Source organism: Leishmania mexicana, chromosome 30 (assembly GCF_000234665.1).
Source record: "Leishmania mexicana MHOM/GT/2001/U1103 complete genome, chromosome 30".
NCBI lineage: Eukaryota > Euglenozoa > Kinetoplastea > Trypanosomatida > Trypanosomatidae > Leishmania > Leishmania mexicana.
The window spans coordinates 632,235-648,052 of record NC_018334.1 but is presented as its reverse complement, the minus strand read 5'-3'; the positions used below and the strand labels follow the sequence as shown (position 1 = coordinate 648,052).

Genomic DNA, 15,818 nt, shown 5'->3' with positions numbered 1-15,818 from the left:
GGACAGGTATCTGCCGGCTTGCGCAGGCTCTTCGTTTTGTATGCGCGATCCAGGCGAGGCGATGCGACTGTGCCCTCACCCCACGCGGATGCGCATCTGATTTCTCGCGTCGTGACACACGCAGATCACAGTCTGTTTCTTCCACCGCCACGCATCTCTGCCGCGTTGTCGGCAGCTGTGGCTCGTCTCGTCCCCGCCGATGTGTGTGGAGCCGGGAGCGCACTCGCGCGCCGATGTATGCCTGCGTCTCTCGCTCTCTCTCTCTGGTGAAGGCTCACAGCACCAGGCTTGCCGCTGTGCTTGGTCTATGCTTCCGTATTTTGTGCTACACTGGGCCGTGCCACTACGGCACTGGTGGCGGCACACCGCTCGCCACCGAGGCTCCCGCGATTGCCGCACGTGCGTGGGCAGCATTGGCGCCGTTCAGCCGCCGGCGTTGCCTCGAGGGGCCATCTTTGTGCCGCCACGCGTTGCAGCGGCGCGACACGGCGTGGTCCGGCGCACCAAACGCGAGGCCGGCTTCGTGTGTCTTTTGGCTGCTTAGGCCGCTGCGGCAGGCGCGCCAGCAGGCAGCCATCGCCTCCCCCGTCGCCGCAGTGCTCGCCCCCCCCCCCCGCACCACATGCATCGCGAACCGCCCGAGCTCTACTCGATCCTCTTCGTCTTTTGTTACCGTTGCTGCGCCCTTTTGGTGCACGCTGCACATCCTGCTCATCCTAACCTCGGCATCGCAGATCGATGTGCATTGAGTGACCGGAGATGTCGGTAATAGCGGCGATTGATAGCATCTTTTCCTTTGGGGAGGTGAATCGGCGGTTGTGGCGCCTGCCGACTAGTACGTTACTGGAGGGTAGCGTTGATGATGATGCTGAGCCGGACTGGGCTTCGGTACGCGGGTCGCTGGAGCAGGCTCCTGAGGAGCGGAGCGGCGTTTTTGCACGATACCTGCTGAGGTGGCTGGATCCATACGTTACGCTTGCGTGGAGGGAGCGGCTGGAGGAGGCGTACGTGCCTCCGCCGCAGCGTGCGCACCGGGCCGTGTGCTGTGGCGCACTGCTGAGCCGCGCGTTTCGCGAGGAAGAAGTTCGTAGGGGCCGGGACGCGTGGCGTTCGCGCGTGGAAACTGCGTTGCCAGTGCGGTGTGGAGACCGCAATGACCCTGCGGGTGAAAGTGATGTTGGTGGCGGCGGCCACCACGGCCGATGGGTTGGCGCGCGTGTGGGTGTTGGGAATGAGCTGTCACGTGTTGCATTCCGGGGGGAGGAGGGTGTCCACGGGCGGCTGCGGTGGGTGGGATACGTGCGGTCGAGTGACACACCGCACACGCTTGTGTGCGGTGTGGAGTGGGACGCTGACAGTGCGCTTCCGCTGTATCGTGTGCGTGCGGCTGGTGATGCGGCTGCGGAGGTGGTGCACGACGGGTGTGTGCACGGCGAGCGTCTGTTTTATCAGGTTCAGGATGGGCGGGCGCGGTGCACGTGCGAGTACGTGCAGGATCTGGTGCCGGTTTCGGTGGGTGGAATTGCAGATACGAGGCGCCCACGTATGCCTCACGCTCCGTCGCTGCTCCGGGCGCTACTCCACACGTTTCGCTCCGATCTAATGGCGATGCTGCCACCTTCGATTGCCGGTATGATATGTGAGGTGTCTACACCGTGGTTGCTGCAGCAGTTTGTGGTGTTCCTGCAGTCGAGCAAGGAGCGCGAGGGTGTGAGGACGGGGTTGCTCTTCTTCTCGATCTTTGTGATCGTGAAGCTGGCACAGCCAGCTTTGATGAACAAGGAGATGCACCGCAGTCGGCGTGTTTCGAGCCTTTTCCGCACCTCGACACTTGCCCTGATTTTTGAAAAGTGTCTGACCGTGTCGCCGGATGCGCTGTCGCGGCCGGACATGAGCACAGGCCGTGTGCTAACGATGGCGAGCTCTGACGTTGAGAACATCAAGGAATTTCCCACGCGGGTGATGTTCCTGTGGATGGCGCCGACTATGCTGACGCTGTACGTTGCCTACCTCTTCATTCTCGTGGGACCGAGCGCCCTGGCTGCTGTCCTGGTTTTTGCTGCTTCACTGCCTGTACAAGGGGGTCTAACGAATGCCATAGGCGGTGCACAAGAGAGCCTGTCGAGCTGCACGGATCAGCGCCTGCGTCTCACGAATGAGCTGCTCTCCGGCATCCGTGTCGTGAAGACGATGGGTTGGGAGTCGAAGTTTGTCTCGGCGATCGAAGATAACGCACGGGCCGACGAGTTGCGGTTTCGACGAAGACTGCAGATATGTCAGGTCGGACTGTGGTCATGCGTGTTCTCCACTCCGACGTTCATGATCGCCGCTGTTCTCACCACCTACACCCTCAGCGGACACAAGCTTGACGCATCGGTGGTGTTCCCTCTAATTGCAATTGTCAGTGCTATAACCTTCCCTGTAATGATGCTTCCCGAGGCCTTCGCGTCGCTGGCGAAGTTCATTGTGTCGACGGGGCGCGTCACGCAGTTCTTGGAGTGCGACGACTCGCACATCATTGTGGAGCACGCGGAGCGCATGTTCAACAGCGCAGGGAGTGGCGGCGCTGCTTCCATGGACGCACCGCTGCCGAGTGCCGCTTCGGCCGACGTTGCAAGGGTGCTTGTGTCAGTGCCGGCTGCGCTTCCCGTGTACGAGCCGCGACACGTGGGGCTGCGCCGCGTGGCGCAGAGGGTACTGTGTGCGGCGCTGCGCCGCCGCGTGCCGGTGGAGCTGCAGTGGCGGAGGGCGGCTGTATCCCCTGCCACGGGTGAAGGCGGTAGGGAGCCTGTGGGTGCTGCTGTGGGGCAAGGTGATGACGGTCCGGCTGTTGCGGGTGGTGAGGACGGGCGCGGCAGTGATGGTGGCGGTGCGCTGTACGCGATGGTGGACAGGCCTCTCCTGCACGATGTGTGCGTGTCGTTCCCGCGCGCGCAGTTGACAGTGGTGGTTGGCGCAACGGGGAGCGGGAAGTCTGTGCTGTTGGCGACGCTTCTGGGTGCGTTCCGGTTCGAGGGGCATGTGGGCGTAGCGCGGTCGGTGGCGTACGTCCCGCAGCAGCCGTGGATCATGCAGGCGACGTTAGAGGCGAACATCACGTTCTTCGAGGGCGATCGGCGCGGCGCTGCTGGCTGCGCGGCGAACGATGGTTATAGCGGCTCTGCGCAGGCGTTCTCGCCTCTGCGGTGCGCTGAGCAAGCTGCTGGTGCTGCTGCTGTGTCACGGTGCTTCGGCTGCGGCCTTGGCACGGTGAGGGAGCGTCTTGCGCGCGCTGTGCGGAGCTGCCAGCTGGATGTTGATATGGCACTGATGGCGGGCGGGCTGGGGACAGAGATCGGCGAGCGCGGCATCAACCTGAGCGGTGGGCAGAAGGCGCGCGTGACCCTTGCGCGCGCCGTATATGCGGACCGCGACGTGTACCTGCTGGACGACCCGCTGTCGGCGCTGGACGTACACGTTGGGCGGCGCGTGATGGAGGAGGTTGTGCTGCGCGAGCTGGCGGGCAAGACGCGCGTGCTAGTGACGCACCAGCTGCAGGTTCTGCCGCACGCGGACCAGGTGGTGGTGATGCGCGAGGGCTGCGCTGTGTTTGCGGGCAGCTATGCTGCGTACGCTGTGTCGGAGTGGAGGGCGTACGTGGAGAACGAGGAGGCCGCCGCCGCGAGCAAGAAGGGCGGGTGTGGCGCTGGCCAGCCACCTGGGACAACTGGTGGTGATGTTGAGGCGAAGTGCGCCGAGGTCAGTTCTACGTGCTCGTCGGCGGTGAGCGTGGCGTCCTGTGGTGGCATACGTGAGGAGTGTGACCGTGTTCGGTGTGGCGGTGCCGATGGCTGTGCTAGCACAGAGGACGTTGAATGGGGGAAGAAGGACGGGAGCACTTTGTCCAGCATGCAGCGGCACGGCTCACGGGTCAGTGAGAACTCAGAGGCGGAGGGCGGCAACGAGAGGGACTCTACGGTATGTGAAGGTGTAGGCCTCACGAGCAGCTCTAAGGCCGCGCCGTGCACGGTGAAAGGCCCATCTGGGCTGGTCACTGATGAGGACGCAGCGGACGGCGGCGGCCTGATGACGGCGGAGGAGAAGGAGATAGGGCACACACCGTGGAGCGTGTACCGCGCCTACGTTGAGGCGGGCGGGGGCATATCTGCCGCAAGCCAAGTTGTGCTGCGCTACTTCGTTTGCGAAGCGCTCTCGACAGGCTCCAGCGTTTGGCTGACGCTGTGGTCAGTGAACTACTTTGGCTCTGCGCTCTCTACGCACAAACAGCTTGGCGTGTATCTTGGACTTGTCCTTGTGGTTGCTGCCACCGTTTCTGCCAACGACCTGTTTATTTTTCAGTTCGCCCGCCGAGCTGCCCGCCGCTTGCACGCCACCCTCCTGTACACGGTGAGCTCAGCCACGCTGGAGTTTTTTGACCGCACACCGCTGGGTCGCATTGTCAACCGGTTCAGCAGGGACATATACGTCCTCGACGATGAGCTGCCGGCGAACGTGATTCCCTTTTTGGGCATTGCGGGATACGTTATGACGTCTTTAGCAGTGACGCTGTACACGTCACCGCTTAGCATGGTCATGATGCTGCTAGCGACTTACGCTTTTGTGCGCCTGCTGAAGTTCTACGCGACAGTGGTGCGTGAGGTGCGGCGGCGCAGCAGTGTGGTGCAGTCTCCGCTGCTCTCGCTGCTGGAGGAGGTGATGCACGGGCGTGCGACGATCGCGGCATACGACAAGTCGCACGTGCTGTTCGCCGAGGCGCTGCTACGGCTGGACCTTGTGTACAGCTGCACGTACGTGGAGAAGGTTGTGACGTTGTGGCTCGCTCTCCGAATCGAGTACATTGCGGCATTGCTCATTATTGCGGTGGGGCTGATCGGCGTTGTGGAGAAGCTAGTCGAAGCATCGCCGGCGATGCCGGAGGCGCGTGTGGGCCTGATCTCGCTGAGCCTCACCATGTGCCTCGATCTCAGCTGGTCGCTATCTGCACTCCTAGACCTCGCTGCCGTTGTCGAGGCGAGCATGAACAGTGTGCAGCGCGTTTGCCACTACATTGACCGCGTGCCTCAGGAAGCGCTGTTCCTGGAGCCGCGAGACGCATATGTGGCGCGCGCTATGGCAGCGAGTGGCGGCGGCGGCAGGGGAGGAAGCGGGAGCTCTACAAGAGCGAGTGACATCGTCGTGGTTGCCAGTGGTGCTGACGAGGAGGGCGCGTCTGCGTGGCAGGGTGCTGCTGCGAGGAGCGGCGCCGGCGACGAGTTTGGCGCGCTGAAGCTGGAGCACGTGGACCTGCGGTACAGGCCTGGGCTGCCGCTGGTGCTGCGCGATGTGAGCTTTGCGATTGCCCCTGGGCAGAAGGTGGGCGTTGTGGGGCGCACCGGCAGCGGGAAGTCGACGCTGCTGCTGGCATTCCTGCGGCTGGTGGAGGTGTGCGGCGGCCGCATGCTTGTGTGCGGACGCGACGCGCGGACGTACACGCTTCCCGCGCTGCGGCGGCTGTTCGCCATGATCCCGCAGGATCCCGTGCTGTTCGACGGGACGATCCGCAGCAACGTGGATCCGTTCGGCGACGCGACGGACGAGGAGGTGCGTGCCGCGCTGGTGTCTGTGGGGTTTGTGGGTGTGGGTGGCAGCTCAGCTACCTCTCCTACAGCTGCTGGACTGCCGAGTGCTGCGTCTGGCAGCATGTCTGCACTGGACACTGTGGTGCAGGGGGGCGGGTCGAACTTCAGTGTTGGGCAGCGCCAGCTGCTATGCCTAGCGCGCGCGCTGCTGAAGAAGGGGTGTGCATTCATCCTGATGGACGAGGCGACGGCGAACGTGGACGCACAGCTGGACCAGGCGGTGCAGCGTATTGTGGCGGAGCAGTTTGGCGCGTACACGGTAGTGACGATCGCGCACCGGCTGTACACGGTGGCGGCGTACGACGTTGTGCTTGTGATGGCGCGCGGGCGTGTGGTGGAGATGGGGCAGCCGCGGGCGCTGCTGGAGCGTCGCGACTCCGTGCTCTACGGTATGGTGGCGCAGAGCGCAGCGGTGGCTGGTTCCCGTGAGGGCTTGTCGCGGGAGGATGCTGAGGATGCGGTCGGTGGTGCGCTTTCGCGTGGCGTCGGTGCCGGAGGAGCTGAGCTGAGCGCGGCAGGGCGCGAATACCGCGTGGCGGCCGCCGTCGCGTCGCTCCTGCGTCAGTGCAAGTGACTTCGCATCTCTGCACATCTCCATGTCATCGAGGCAAACCTCGCGAGCGGTGGTGCGTCACTTTTCTTTTTTTTCTTCTCTCTGTTGTTCATACTGCATTTTATGTCGTCTTGTGCGATCGCCTCTTGGCGGCGGAGGGGGGGGGGCGGTGTGGCGCGTGAGGACTCACTATCGACCTAATCTAATGAAGTGGCTGCCATGACGCTTTTTTTTTCGTTTGCCCGTGTCGGGAGGTGCGGTGACACGGGGGGGGGGCGACATCGCGGCAAACATCTTCATCGACTCCACGTTGTCCCACTCGCTGAGTGCGATGACTGGCATGACGGCTTGTCGATGACGGCGTCGTGTGAGATGAGCGGGGGCTCCGCTGATTCTTTTCGTTTCACTCAAGCGGGCTTGTTTGCCCTGCGTATTCGGACGGCTTCCCGTGTCGGTGCCAGGTTTTTACATCTGGTGCGTGCGACACGTGCGCGTGCATCTCTTCAGCTTGACTTTTTTCTCATACCTCTTTGTCTCTTCTTGCTCTCTCTCTGCTCGCCTCCGACATCCTGTTGCTTCACATCTGTGCTCCTCACCCTCCCTCTTCCACGCCTTGTACGCACCGAAGCCGTCCCCGTGATCGCCCGCCACAACTTGTGCCGCCGGCGCCTCTTGTAGTGCTGACTAGCTATAACGTAGAATGCACCGGTGCAGTTGTTTTCTTCGCTTGTGACCTCTGCGCGCCCGTGCTACCCGACGGTTTCAGTATCGTATTGCCCATCGCGTTACGTGCGCCTGGCTCATTCACACCCATAGTCTCGCGACCTGTTTCTCCCAGCCTCCCTCACGAGCCGTGCTGAGAAGCTGGAGTTATCGCACCTCAGCTTATCCCAGTGTGCGTGGCCTTCTCCATCTGCTTTTTCTGTGGTTGCGCGCTGCACTGACCTTACACGACCAGCGCTCTGTCAAGAACGCAGCGAGGTACGATTTCTGCACGGATCCTCTGCCTTTGCGTGTTGCCGAGCTCTCTAGGTGGCCTCTAAGGACCTACTAATGGGCATCTCACCCAGTCGCGAGGCGCAGGATGAGTACCTCGATGAGCTCTGCTATCGTAAGACGAAGGCATGGCGGGTCGACCGTCGCCGAAAAGAGGTGTCACTGCTGCCGCTGACGAAGAAGTTCATGCACTTCGCACAACCCGACCCGTCCACGTGGCTCGACTCTCGAACGTCATCTAATTCGGGCAGCCGCAACTCCAACACAGATGCAAGCAGCTCTCACACATCACGTAGCTCACGGCGCGACTACTGCCCTGCGCAGTTACGCCTCGACGCGGCTCCGGCCTCGTTGCCGTTTGTGCAGCAGCTGTATAACGCCTACCGAGAACCAGGTACACAGTTTTACTGCCGGAAGGCGTCATGGGGGACACTGAGCGAGCTGCCGCGCGACCTATACTACCCTACAGTAGAGTCTTTCTACGCGGCTACAGTCAGTTGCTACGAGGGGGACATGTACGAGACCAACGAGGATATGCAACGGGCGTACGATCAGCAGAAGCTCGCATGCCAGCTCCGAGCCTTCGGCTCAATACAAAAGGGCGCGGCGCCGACACGGCGGCCGAAAAAGTCTATGCAGGGTCCGCAAATTCGACCGACGCCGTGCGCCATTTGTTTTGAGTACCCTACCAGCTCCGTAGCCCCACCACCGAGAGAGGGGTCTGACGCGTTTTCGGCCGCTAAAGCCAACCGCTGGGGCGCCCCGCACGGCAGCGTGGTGTTTGCGCCGCATTGCTCCTTCATGGTGATTGGGTTTGTCGGACTGGTGCCGGTGAGACGGCAGACGACAAGGGCCTCTGCAGAGTCCTTCCTCCGGCCACCGGCCGAGAGCGCCGGAGATGAGGGAGAAGGCGAGCGCACTGGCGCGCGAGATGAGCCCGCCGAATACGAGCTGGTTGCTTTCATCTCGAAATCGGCTGGCGAGCAGCATCTCGGTCGTGCGCTGTTTCAGGCAGCATTTCTTTACGTGGATCAGTGTCGCCGTGCGGGACTTCCAGGCAACCCGCCACTGCCGAGTACGCGCTTCTCGTGCTTCTTGATGGACGTGCCTTCCTTGTGCTTCCTGCGCGAGGTGCGGCTGCGGTGCGCGGAACTGCAGTGGACGCGGCGGCTGGCGCGAGCGTTGCGGCGAATACGCGTTGCGGCGCATCATTTGGCGATTGAGATGAACAGCGTCGTTGCATCGGAGCTGTGCGCCTTTATGGCGGAGTGCTTCCTGAAGCTCGACTTTCACCCTTCGCCGACGCCGCCGGTATTTCTGTTTGCCGGCTTTGTCGGGGATGCCGGATCTGCCGTGGTGGTTGACGCGAACGCGGCTTTTCCTTCCGCAGCCATTCACGCTGCCCCGCTGCCAAGCTCTGCCAGTGCGGAAGTGCAGAAGCTGCTGCAGAGCAGGGCGGACGGCGAGAGACTTCCTGGCCACGGTGGCGGGAGTGCACTGTGCAGCGGGTCTTGCGGTCGTGCAAAGGAGAGCACCAACGGTGGGACGCCTGCTTCTGCAGGGCCCGGTGCTGCGACGGTGAAGCTGGCCTGCGTTGTTGGAACCAATCAGCTGACGGTCGGGAGGGTGGTGTATCCCCACGCGACGGTGCTCGAGCGGGCTGTGCAGGTCAGCACGGGTGCCTTTGTCGACGCGGACTGGGCTGTAGCACAGGACTTGTCAGGGCAGGAGATGCTCGCGACGGATTTTCACGACCCGGACCCTGAGGACGCGCGGGACTACAGTGTTTGCGTTCGACCGCTCGCAGCGCCAGGTCCGCAGCTGACGGCGGTGGCCTCGGACGTTATCTTGTCGTGGTCGAAGGACTTGTATGTTCAAGCCCGTGCGGCGGATACTTCAAACAGTCACTGGGTGAACTCGTACCCGCTGGACTACTATACGGCGGCGAGGTCCAAGACGACGCCGCCTGCCCAGACTGAGGGCCCAGCTGCAAGACCGTCGAGTCCATCGCCACTCTCCCCCGTAGCACCCGCAGCGCCATCCAGGACGCAGGGCGGCAGTGACGGCAGAGTGCACACCTCTCCACTCACGGCGTCAAACGTCAAAGCCCTCTCGCACGCCTCGCCTTGTGGCAGCAATGGAGAGCACGCTGCCAACGGTAAGGATGCCGCTGACGCCGGCGCCACCCCGTCCGCGTCCCCCGAGGCTGCTACACGCGCGTTCTATCTCTGGGAGTTCGAGCATCAAGGCCGCTTCTACACTATTGGACTCGTGCCCAACTTTGCTCGAGCTGTTCAGCGAAGACGAGGCAACGCGGTGGATCGCCCCGCCTCGAACCTCCGCAACAAGAGCTCAAACTGGGAGAGGAATGCCCCCACAGCGCCCTGGGCTTCCGCTGGTGGCGATGTGATCGCGAGCGCAGTGGACCCGATGTCCGAGACGGATGTAAGCTCGGCCGTGTCGCAGCACAATGAGAATAGTCGTTCCTACAGCGATCGCAGCTCCCGGAGCGGCGAGACGTACCACACCACAGCCTCGTCACACTCGACGATAAGTAACCTTCATCTTGCCAGTGGCCGGCGCAGCGCCCGGCAGCGTCGCATGCTCCTCTCTCTGGGGACAGCCCAGGCCTACGAGAACGGTGTCCCCGTTTCAAGCGCCATCCCTCCGGTGGGTGGAAGTTGCCATTCACGCGCCATGCCAGATGCTGGAAGCTCGATTCGGAATGAGGCAAACGTTGTCATTCACGCTGATGGCGGCGCTGGCATGACTAGCACGAGCTTCAACAACCGCGATGGTGCGGTTGCCGCTCTGCCTATAAGCAGCGGCGGCAACGGCACGCTGGACTACGTCGGCAGCGCTCACAAGAGCAGCGGTGCATTTGGGCGTCACACGGTCTCCGGCGATGGTGTACCTCCCCCAGATGAGCTGCCGCATCAGAAGAGATACGTGAACACGCCATATGAACACTCGCGCCAGCAGTTTCAGCCTCCACAGGCGCTGCAACGCCGCCTGTCTGATTGTGTATCTCGCGGCCTTCCGCCGAAGAGCGATGTGCGCTTGCTCCTTCAAGTGCAGCCTGAACTCGACCCGGACGGTGACGGCATTGCTAGAAACAGCGTCCCCTCTCTTCATGGATTTGGCCCAGGAGGCTACTTTGACGGGTTTGTAGACTACGTTGGCTACGAGGGGTTGGGAGAGACCGGCATCTCTCCTCCTGAGTCCGCGATGAAGGGAACGGCGCCGATGACTGGTGTGAGGACGCTGCAGCCGCCACCAATGCAGCAGCAGCAGCAGCCTGCTGGCGAACGGAAGGGCGACAGCCGCGGCGCTCTCGGGCCGTCTTGCTCGCTGGCCGACAGCGGAAAGGCGGGCACTCAGACCGCGCTGGTGACCAGCAATCCGGCTGAGTTTCCAAGGATGCCGGAGCCCCCGGTGCTGAGCGTGGCTGCGCATCTGCAAGAAGTGAAAGACGCGGATGGCAAGACAAAACTGCGATGGGACTGGCGAAGCCTGAATAAAAGGTAGAGCGCCGTCGCGAGCACGCCATGACGGAAGGAATCGGGCAAGTCGCGACGGGCAGCGGAGCAGCATCTGAAAAAGAGCATGTTGGTATGTGCGCGCGTGGTCTCAGGTTTATGAAGGAACGCTCGATGTGGCTCCGTGAATACAACTGTACTCGGGTGCACCCGGGGCAAACACCGTGTGCGTGCTGTTCTGTTTTGCGAGCTCCTAGGCACCTGCGTCACCTCTCTGCTCCTCTCTGTACCGGGCGATGTCCGGGGGGGCGAAAGTCGCCTCTGTGTTTTCCCGCTCATCGCGTTTGCCACATCACGTTGGGGTCCCCCCAAAATGTATGCGTGCAGCTCCGTCGTTTTGGCGTCTATTTTTTTATATTTATTCTCCTGTTCTGTGTCGGCGTGTCCATCGGCGTGTTGCTTCTTCGTGTGTTTTTATCCTTCTCTGTTTTTCGTTTGTGTGTACGATTGCAGGCACAGCAGATCGGACGAGCGCACATTCGGGTGCGGGGTTCCCGTCACTGTGATTCTTTCCTATTTTTTTATATTTTACTTGTTCTCTCCTCCTTCGTGAGAATTGTGCAGCCTCTCTCGCCTCCGTTCATTGGGGTGCACGCGCCTCTGGATGGGGGAGGGCTCGCGCCTTTTGGGTTTTGCTCCCATGGGTGATGTCTCTCTCTCTCTCTCCGTGCGCGTGTACACTTTCTCTCTTCTTCTTTTGTGCCCACGTGCGAGCACACACGCACACACAAACCGATACATACATCTCTCTCCCTCTCTCTTCCGCTCGTCTGCTCTGCATTCTCCTTGCCTTTCCTCCCTTTTCTCTTTCCTTCGCCGTCAGCCCGTCCCCCCAACCCCCGCGTCTTCCTTTGCATGTCTTTTTTGTGTTTGGAGGGCATGTTCAAACTTCTCTTCCCCTCTCCCTCCCTCAGTTTGTGTCTGTGTCTGTGTCTAATTGTTCTCTTGATGCTGTTGTTGTTCGCATTTTGTCTGCCTTTAAAGTGAACTCGTCTTCGATATCATCTCACGCTTTTGCCCCTCGATGTGCACATCGGATGCCCTCTCTGGCTTGTCTTGTCTCCCACCCTCCACCCCCCAGCGGTGGGCAGATGGTGGAGAGCCGTCTGAGGCGGGGCGCTGTCTGGCGCTGCACCCGTGTGCCAAGGCGAGGCGTGCGTGTCCAGCAGCCTAAAGGCACCTCAGCGCACGCACCGTGTCCGACGGGATTTTACGTTTTTCTCTCTCCATGCTCGAGGGCGTCCGGGAGGTGTGTGTGTAGGGGCGCTTCACCGATCCAGTGATACATCTATCTATATATATAGATGTATAGGGCATATTGCCTTGAAATGGGGGGCTCACCGAGCCGCCTATTTTCTCCTCCGCAGTGGCATCGATCTGCGCCTTTCACCTCTTTTTTTTCGCTTTCGGTTATTGCTATAGTTTTCGTCCCAATGCTGTCAGCGTGTCTTGCCCAGGCCGCACTTGTGCTGACGCGTGAGCCGCACCGTGTGCGAAGCGTCGATGCTCGCTCTCGCCTGTTCGCCTCCGTTGTGTTCTCTCTTTGGTTGCCTCTCGCCTGCTCGTCTGTTCTCTGTCCGTCCCTCCTCCCCCCGCTGCCGTCGTCGTCGTCGTCGCCCCCCTTTCCATCTCTCTTCGTGCCGGCCGTGGCGGTATGGAGCTCTCGTTAGCTGAGAAGGGCATCTGCACGTGGGCGTGTGCGCCCGGGAAAATCATCTTCTGCGCATATCGTTCTCTTCACCTCGTTCTACCTATCTCATAACAGGGGACGCCTCAGCGCGTGCTATCTCAGGGTCCGGCGCCGTCTCTGTGTGAGAAAGCTGAGCATCCCCTGTCCCCTGCCAATGCCGACCCACCTCTGGTGGTGGCGGAGCCGGGTGGCTGCCGGCGTGGGGTGGTCAGGGCGACGTACGGCTGTGCATGCCAGGGGTCGGGTCGTGGGTGGCGCTGTGGCGGGCTGACGTGGCAGCGCGAGCACGCTTGTGGCAGGCATGTGAGGGGCAGCGCGCCAACGCGACTCGGATGTATCCCACCCGGCGCTGACACTGCGCCCAGGCGGGGAGCCTGAGCCGCGCCGAGGGACGCGCCGCATGGGGGCCTGCAGGGTAGGGGACTGCTGCAACATGTCTACGGCTGCGTTGCACCAGGCGACTGGGCCTGTGGAACGGGGCTCGATTCATGCGGTGTGGCTGACCGGTCACGCTGCTGGCAGGAGCGCATGTATTCGTTGTTGGGCTTGAGTCGGGTGGCATAAGTGGGATACAAGGGCTGGACGTTGCTACAGCGTGGACATTCGCAAGTCACAGAGTTCACGACAGCTATCGCGTAACGGGATGGTCCCTGGCGCATCGTGCCCATCGAAAGATGGACCATTTTTGGGTGTATGTCGGAGCGAGTTCACGAGGATGGGCGTTTGTTTTCTTTCTTTTTTTAGGTGTTGACCCTCATTCTTCTGCTTGTAGCTTTTTTTTTTGGCGACTTGTCGTCGCGCATCACAGCACCACACGCATGTGATGGCTCGGGGAGTGCGAGTGCACATCATGCAGTCGGAGTCCGGCGTGGTGACTTTCTGGGCTTGGGCTTTGGAGGCCTGTGCGTTGCCGCTCCTGTTTCCGTCTTGGGCCCGCTCGAGATGAAGTGGAGTCCGCATGCAATGATATCGTTTTTTTTTTCCCACCTCATTGATGTCGATTCATCGGGCTGGCCATTCTGCACGGGGTTCTCGTTTTGATTCCGTCTCGCTGGTCGAGCTGCAAGAGGAACGCGCATGAAGGCGTAGCAGTGTTTACCGCGCATGAAGAAGCGCTGGCGCCACTGTCGCAAGCGCCGATGGTGGGGAGAGCCTTTCAGCTCATCTTTTCTCTTTATCCAGGCGCGCACCCCTGTGTGGAACTCGTGTTCACTAGGACCCGTAATGGTGATGGTGGCCTGGGGGACGTGTAGGGGTGGTGGTGGTGGTGATTCTATTTCTTCACCGTTGAGTCGGACTGTGAAGGAGGTGTGCTGAGCGACGGGTGGGGGCACACTTGCGGCAGGCCAGCTTCAGAGCATGAAAGCTGGGGCCGCATAGAACGCCTTGTTTTTTCGCGGCGCATTCATGGTGTCTGTTTGAGCTTTCACACTTCTTACCGTTTACGAACCTGCGCACGCGTGCACTCCGTTTTCTGTGACGCGCGTGCATAGGCCAGGCAGTGTCTTGGCAGCCATCTATCCTCCGCATTTTTTCGCAGGCATGTTTCTTCATGCATGACGTGCGTGGATTACTCATTTTCTATATGAATTTCCCACCGAACGAAAAAAACGAAAGAACACACGACGATGGCCTGCGCTGCTCGTGTGGTGAACTGCTGCTCCCTCCGCACCCATACCGCGGCTCGTATGGCCTTCTCCGGAGACGGGGAGTGAGCCTGCGTACCTGATGCGGCTTACTGCGGTGCTGCCAGAGGAAGACGCTCCCCATCATTGTGGTGGACGCTGTTTTCCCACCGCAACCGCCTCTCCCCAACGCAAACGAACAGGAAAAAAGAAAAAAACGCTTGAATGGATTTCGGCTTTTAGCGCGTCACGAATGACGTTTCACAGACGAACATACGTTTGCCTCCTCTCTTTCTCTCCTCTATCAAACCAAAATGCAACACCTCCATGATGCATGAACCGCATCTCACACCAAGTGGACACACACCGCCTCCTCCTCCTCCTCCCCCCTCTCCCCCCACCTCCCAGACGCAAGAGTGAATCCACTCGCCGACGGAAGTGCACATCAGCGTTCACGACTCGACCGCGAGAGGCTGCTGCGGCGTTGGCGCACTCATTCGTTCTTCTTCACTTTTCGTTTCTATTTATTGTCCCCCCTTTTGATTTCATTCTATCCGAGTTGCGCGTTGTTTTCGCCCCCCCCCCACACACGCACACACCTTCCCTTCCCTCGCCTCCCCTTTCCCCAACGAAACGACAAAAAAAGAAGAGAGACGACAAGCAAACGGAGAGGCTGCGCGTGCTCCGTTTTCCGCCCACTGGTGCCTCGGGTCTCGTATACGGGAAGGCACACTGCTTTCAAACGCATCAGCCTTCCCTCCCTCCTCCCCCACCCCCTTCGCCATCACCCGCGGACGAGAGAGGATCTTCGTTTTTTTTTGTTTTGTTCTCTCTCCTGTCAAGCATTTCGCCTTCGTGTGTTTCTTTGCCCTCTTAACTCACTGTAAGAGGCGCGTAGCTACGACCCGGCAAGGATGCACAGGGAGGGAGGGAGGTAGAGAGAGCACACCTGCCAGTACGTCGATATCGCGTGTCAGGGGCGCAAACAACAGCATTAAAAGAGCGCACCCAACGCCGTCCCAGACCTGCCGCTTGTAGCGACGTGAGGACAGGCAAACACCGCTAAAGGTGACGGACAGGCTGCTCTTGGCCCCTCCCCCTCCCCCTTCTTTCTCTCCTGTCCATCAGCTCTAGCCTCTTGCACCTTTCGCTTTTGCTTGCTTTTCCTAGTCCCTATCATTTCTCCCCTCCTCCCCCACCCCCTAATTGACCATTTTCCGCCTCCCTTCGTCGTCTCCACCTCCCCTTCCCTTCTTGTACACGTTGCTTTTTGTATACAAACACATATATTTCTCTCTCTATATATATCGTATTATATTTTTTTTTTTGAATAGCTTTGCGGTGCCGCTGCTTTCTCCACCACCCGGGAAAGACTCGGAGACGTGTGCTGGATACAAATATATATTTCGGTGCCATCCCGCGGGCTACGGACGGTGTGTGTGTGTGGGAGCGGTGCGCTCTTCATATTTGTTTCGCCTTCGCTGGTGTGCTCAGTCGATTTCCACCGTGTCGAGCAGCAACCGGCAAATCGCAGAGCGGAGGGGCCTCATCAGAGGAGGGGGAAACGAAAACAACAACAACATTTTCGGCATCCGTGTTTTTATTTATTTATTTCCGGTGTGTCCCCCCCCATTTGTGTGTGTGTTTGTGCATTCCAGCGTGCGTTGTGCGTCCCGCGCCGGCGTGCTCGACGCTGTGCTGACCGACGTGTGTCGACGGGAGTCGAGATCGACTTCAGTGCTCGCTTCCTCCCTTTCTTTTTTTTCCTGCTCATTGCGCTGCGCTTTTCTCTGTTGT

General features: G+C 60.6%; 2 protein-coding genes across 2 annotated transcripts; both read left to right on the top strand.

Annotated features, from left to right (window-relative positions):
- Positions 1-759: 759 nt before the first annotated feature.
- Positions 760-6,192, top strand: LMXM_30_1430 (p-glycoprotein-like protein; the record flags this gene model as incomplete). Its single annotated transcript, XM_003877613.1, has 1 exon — positions 760-6,192. The coding sequence occupies one exon, from the start codon at positions 760-762 to the stop codon at positions 6,190-6,192; it is 5,433 nt and encodes a 1,810-aa protein (XP_003877662.1).
- Positions 6,193-7,224: 1,032 nt separating this feature from the next.
- Positions 7,225-10,695, top strand: LMXM_30_1420 (conserved hypothetical protein; the record flags this gene model as incomplete). The annotated part of the gene is made up of 1 exon (XM_003877612.1): positions 7,225-10,695. The coding sequence occupies one exon, from the start codon at positions 7,225-7,227 to the stop codon at positions 10,693-10,695; it is 3,471 nt and encodes a 1,156-aa protein (XP_003877661.1).
- Between the last annotated feature and the right edge of the window lie 5,123 nt (positions 10,696-15,818).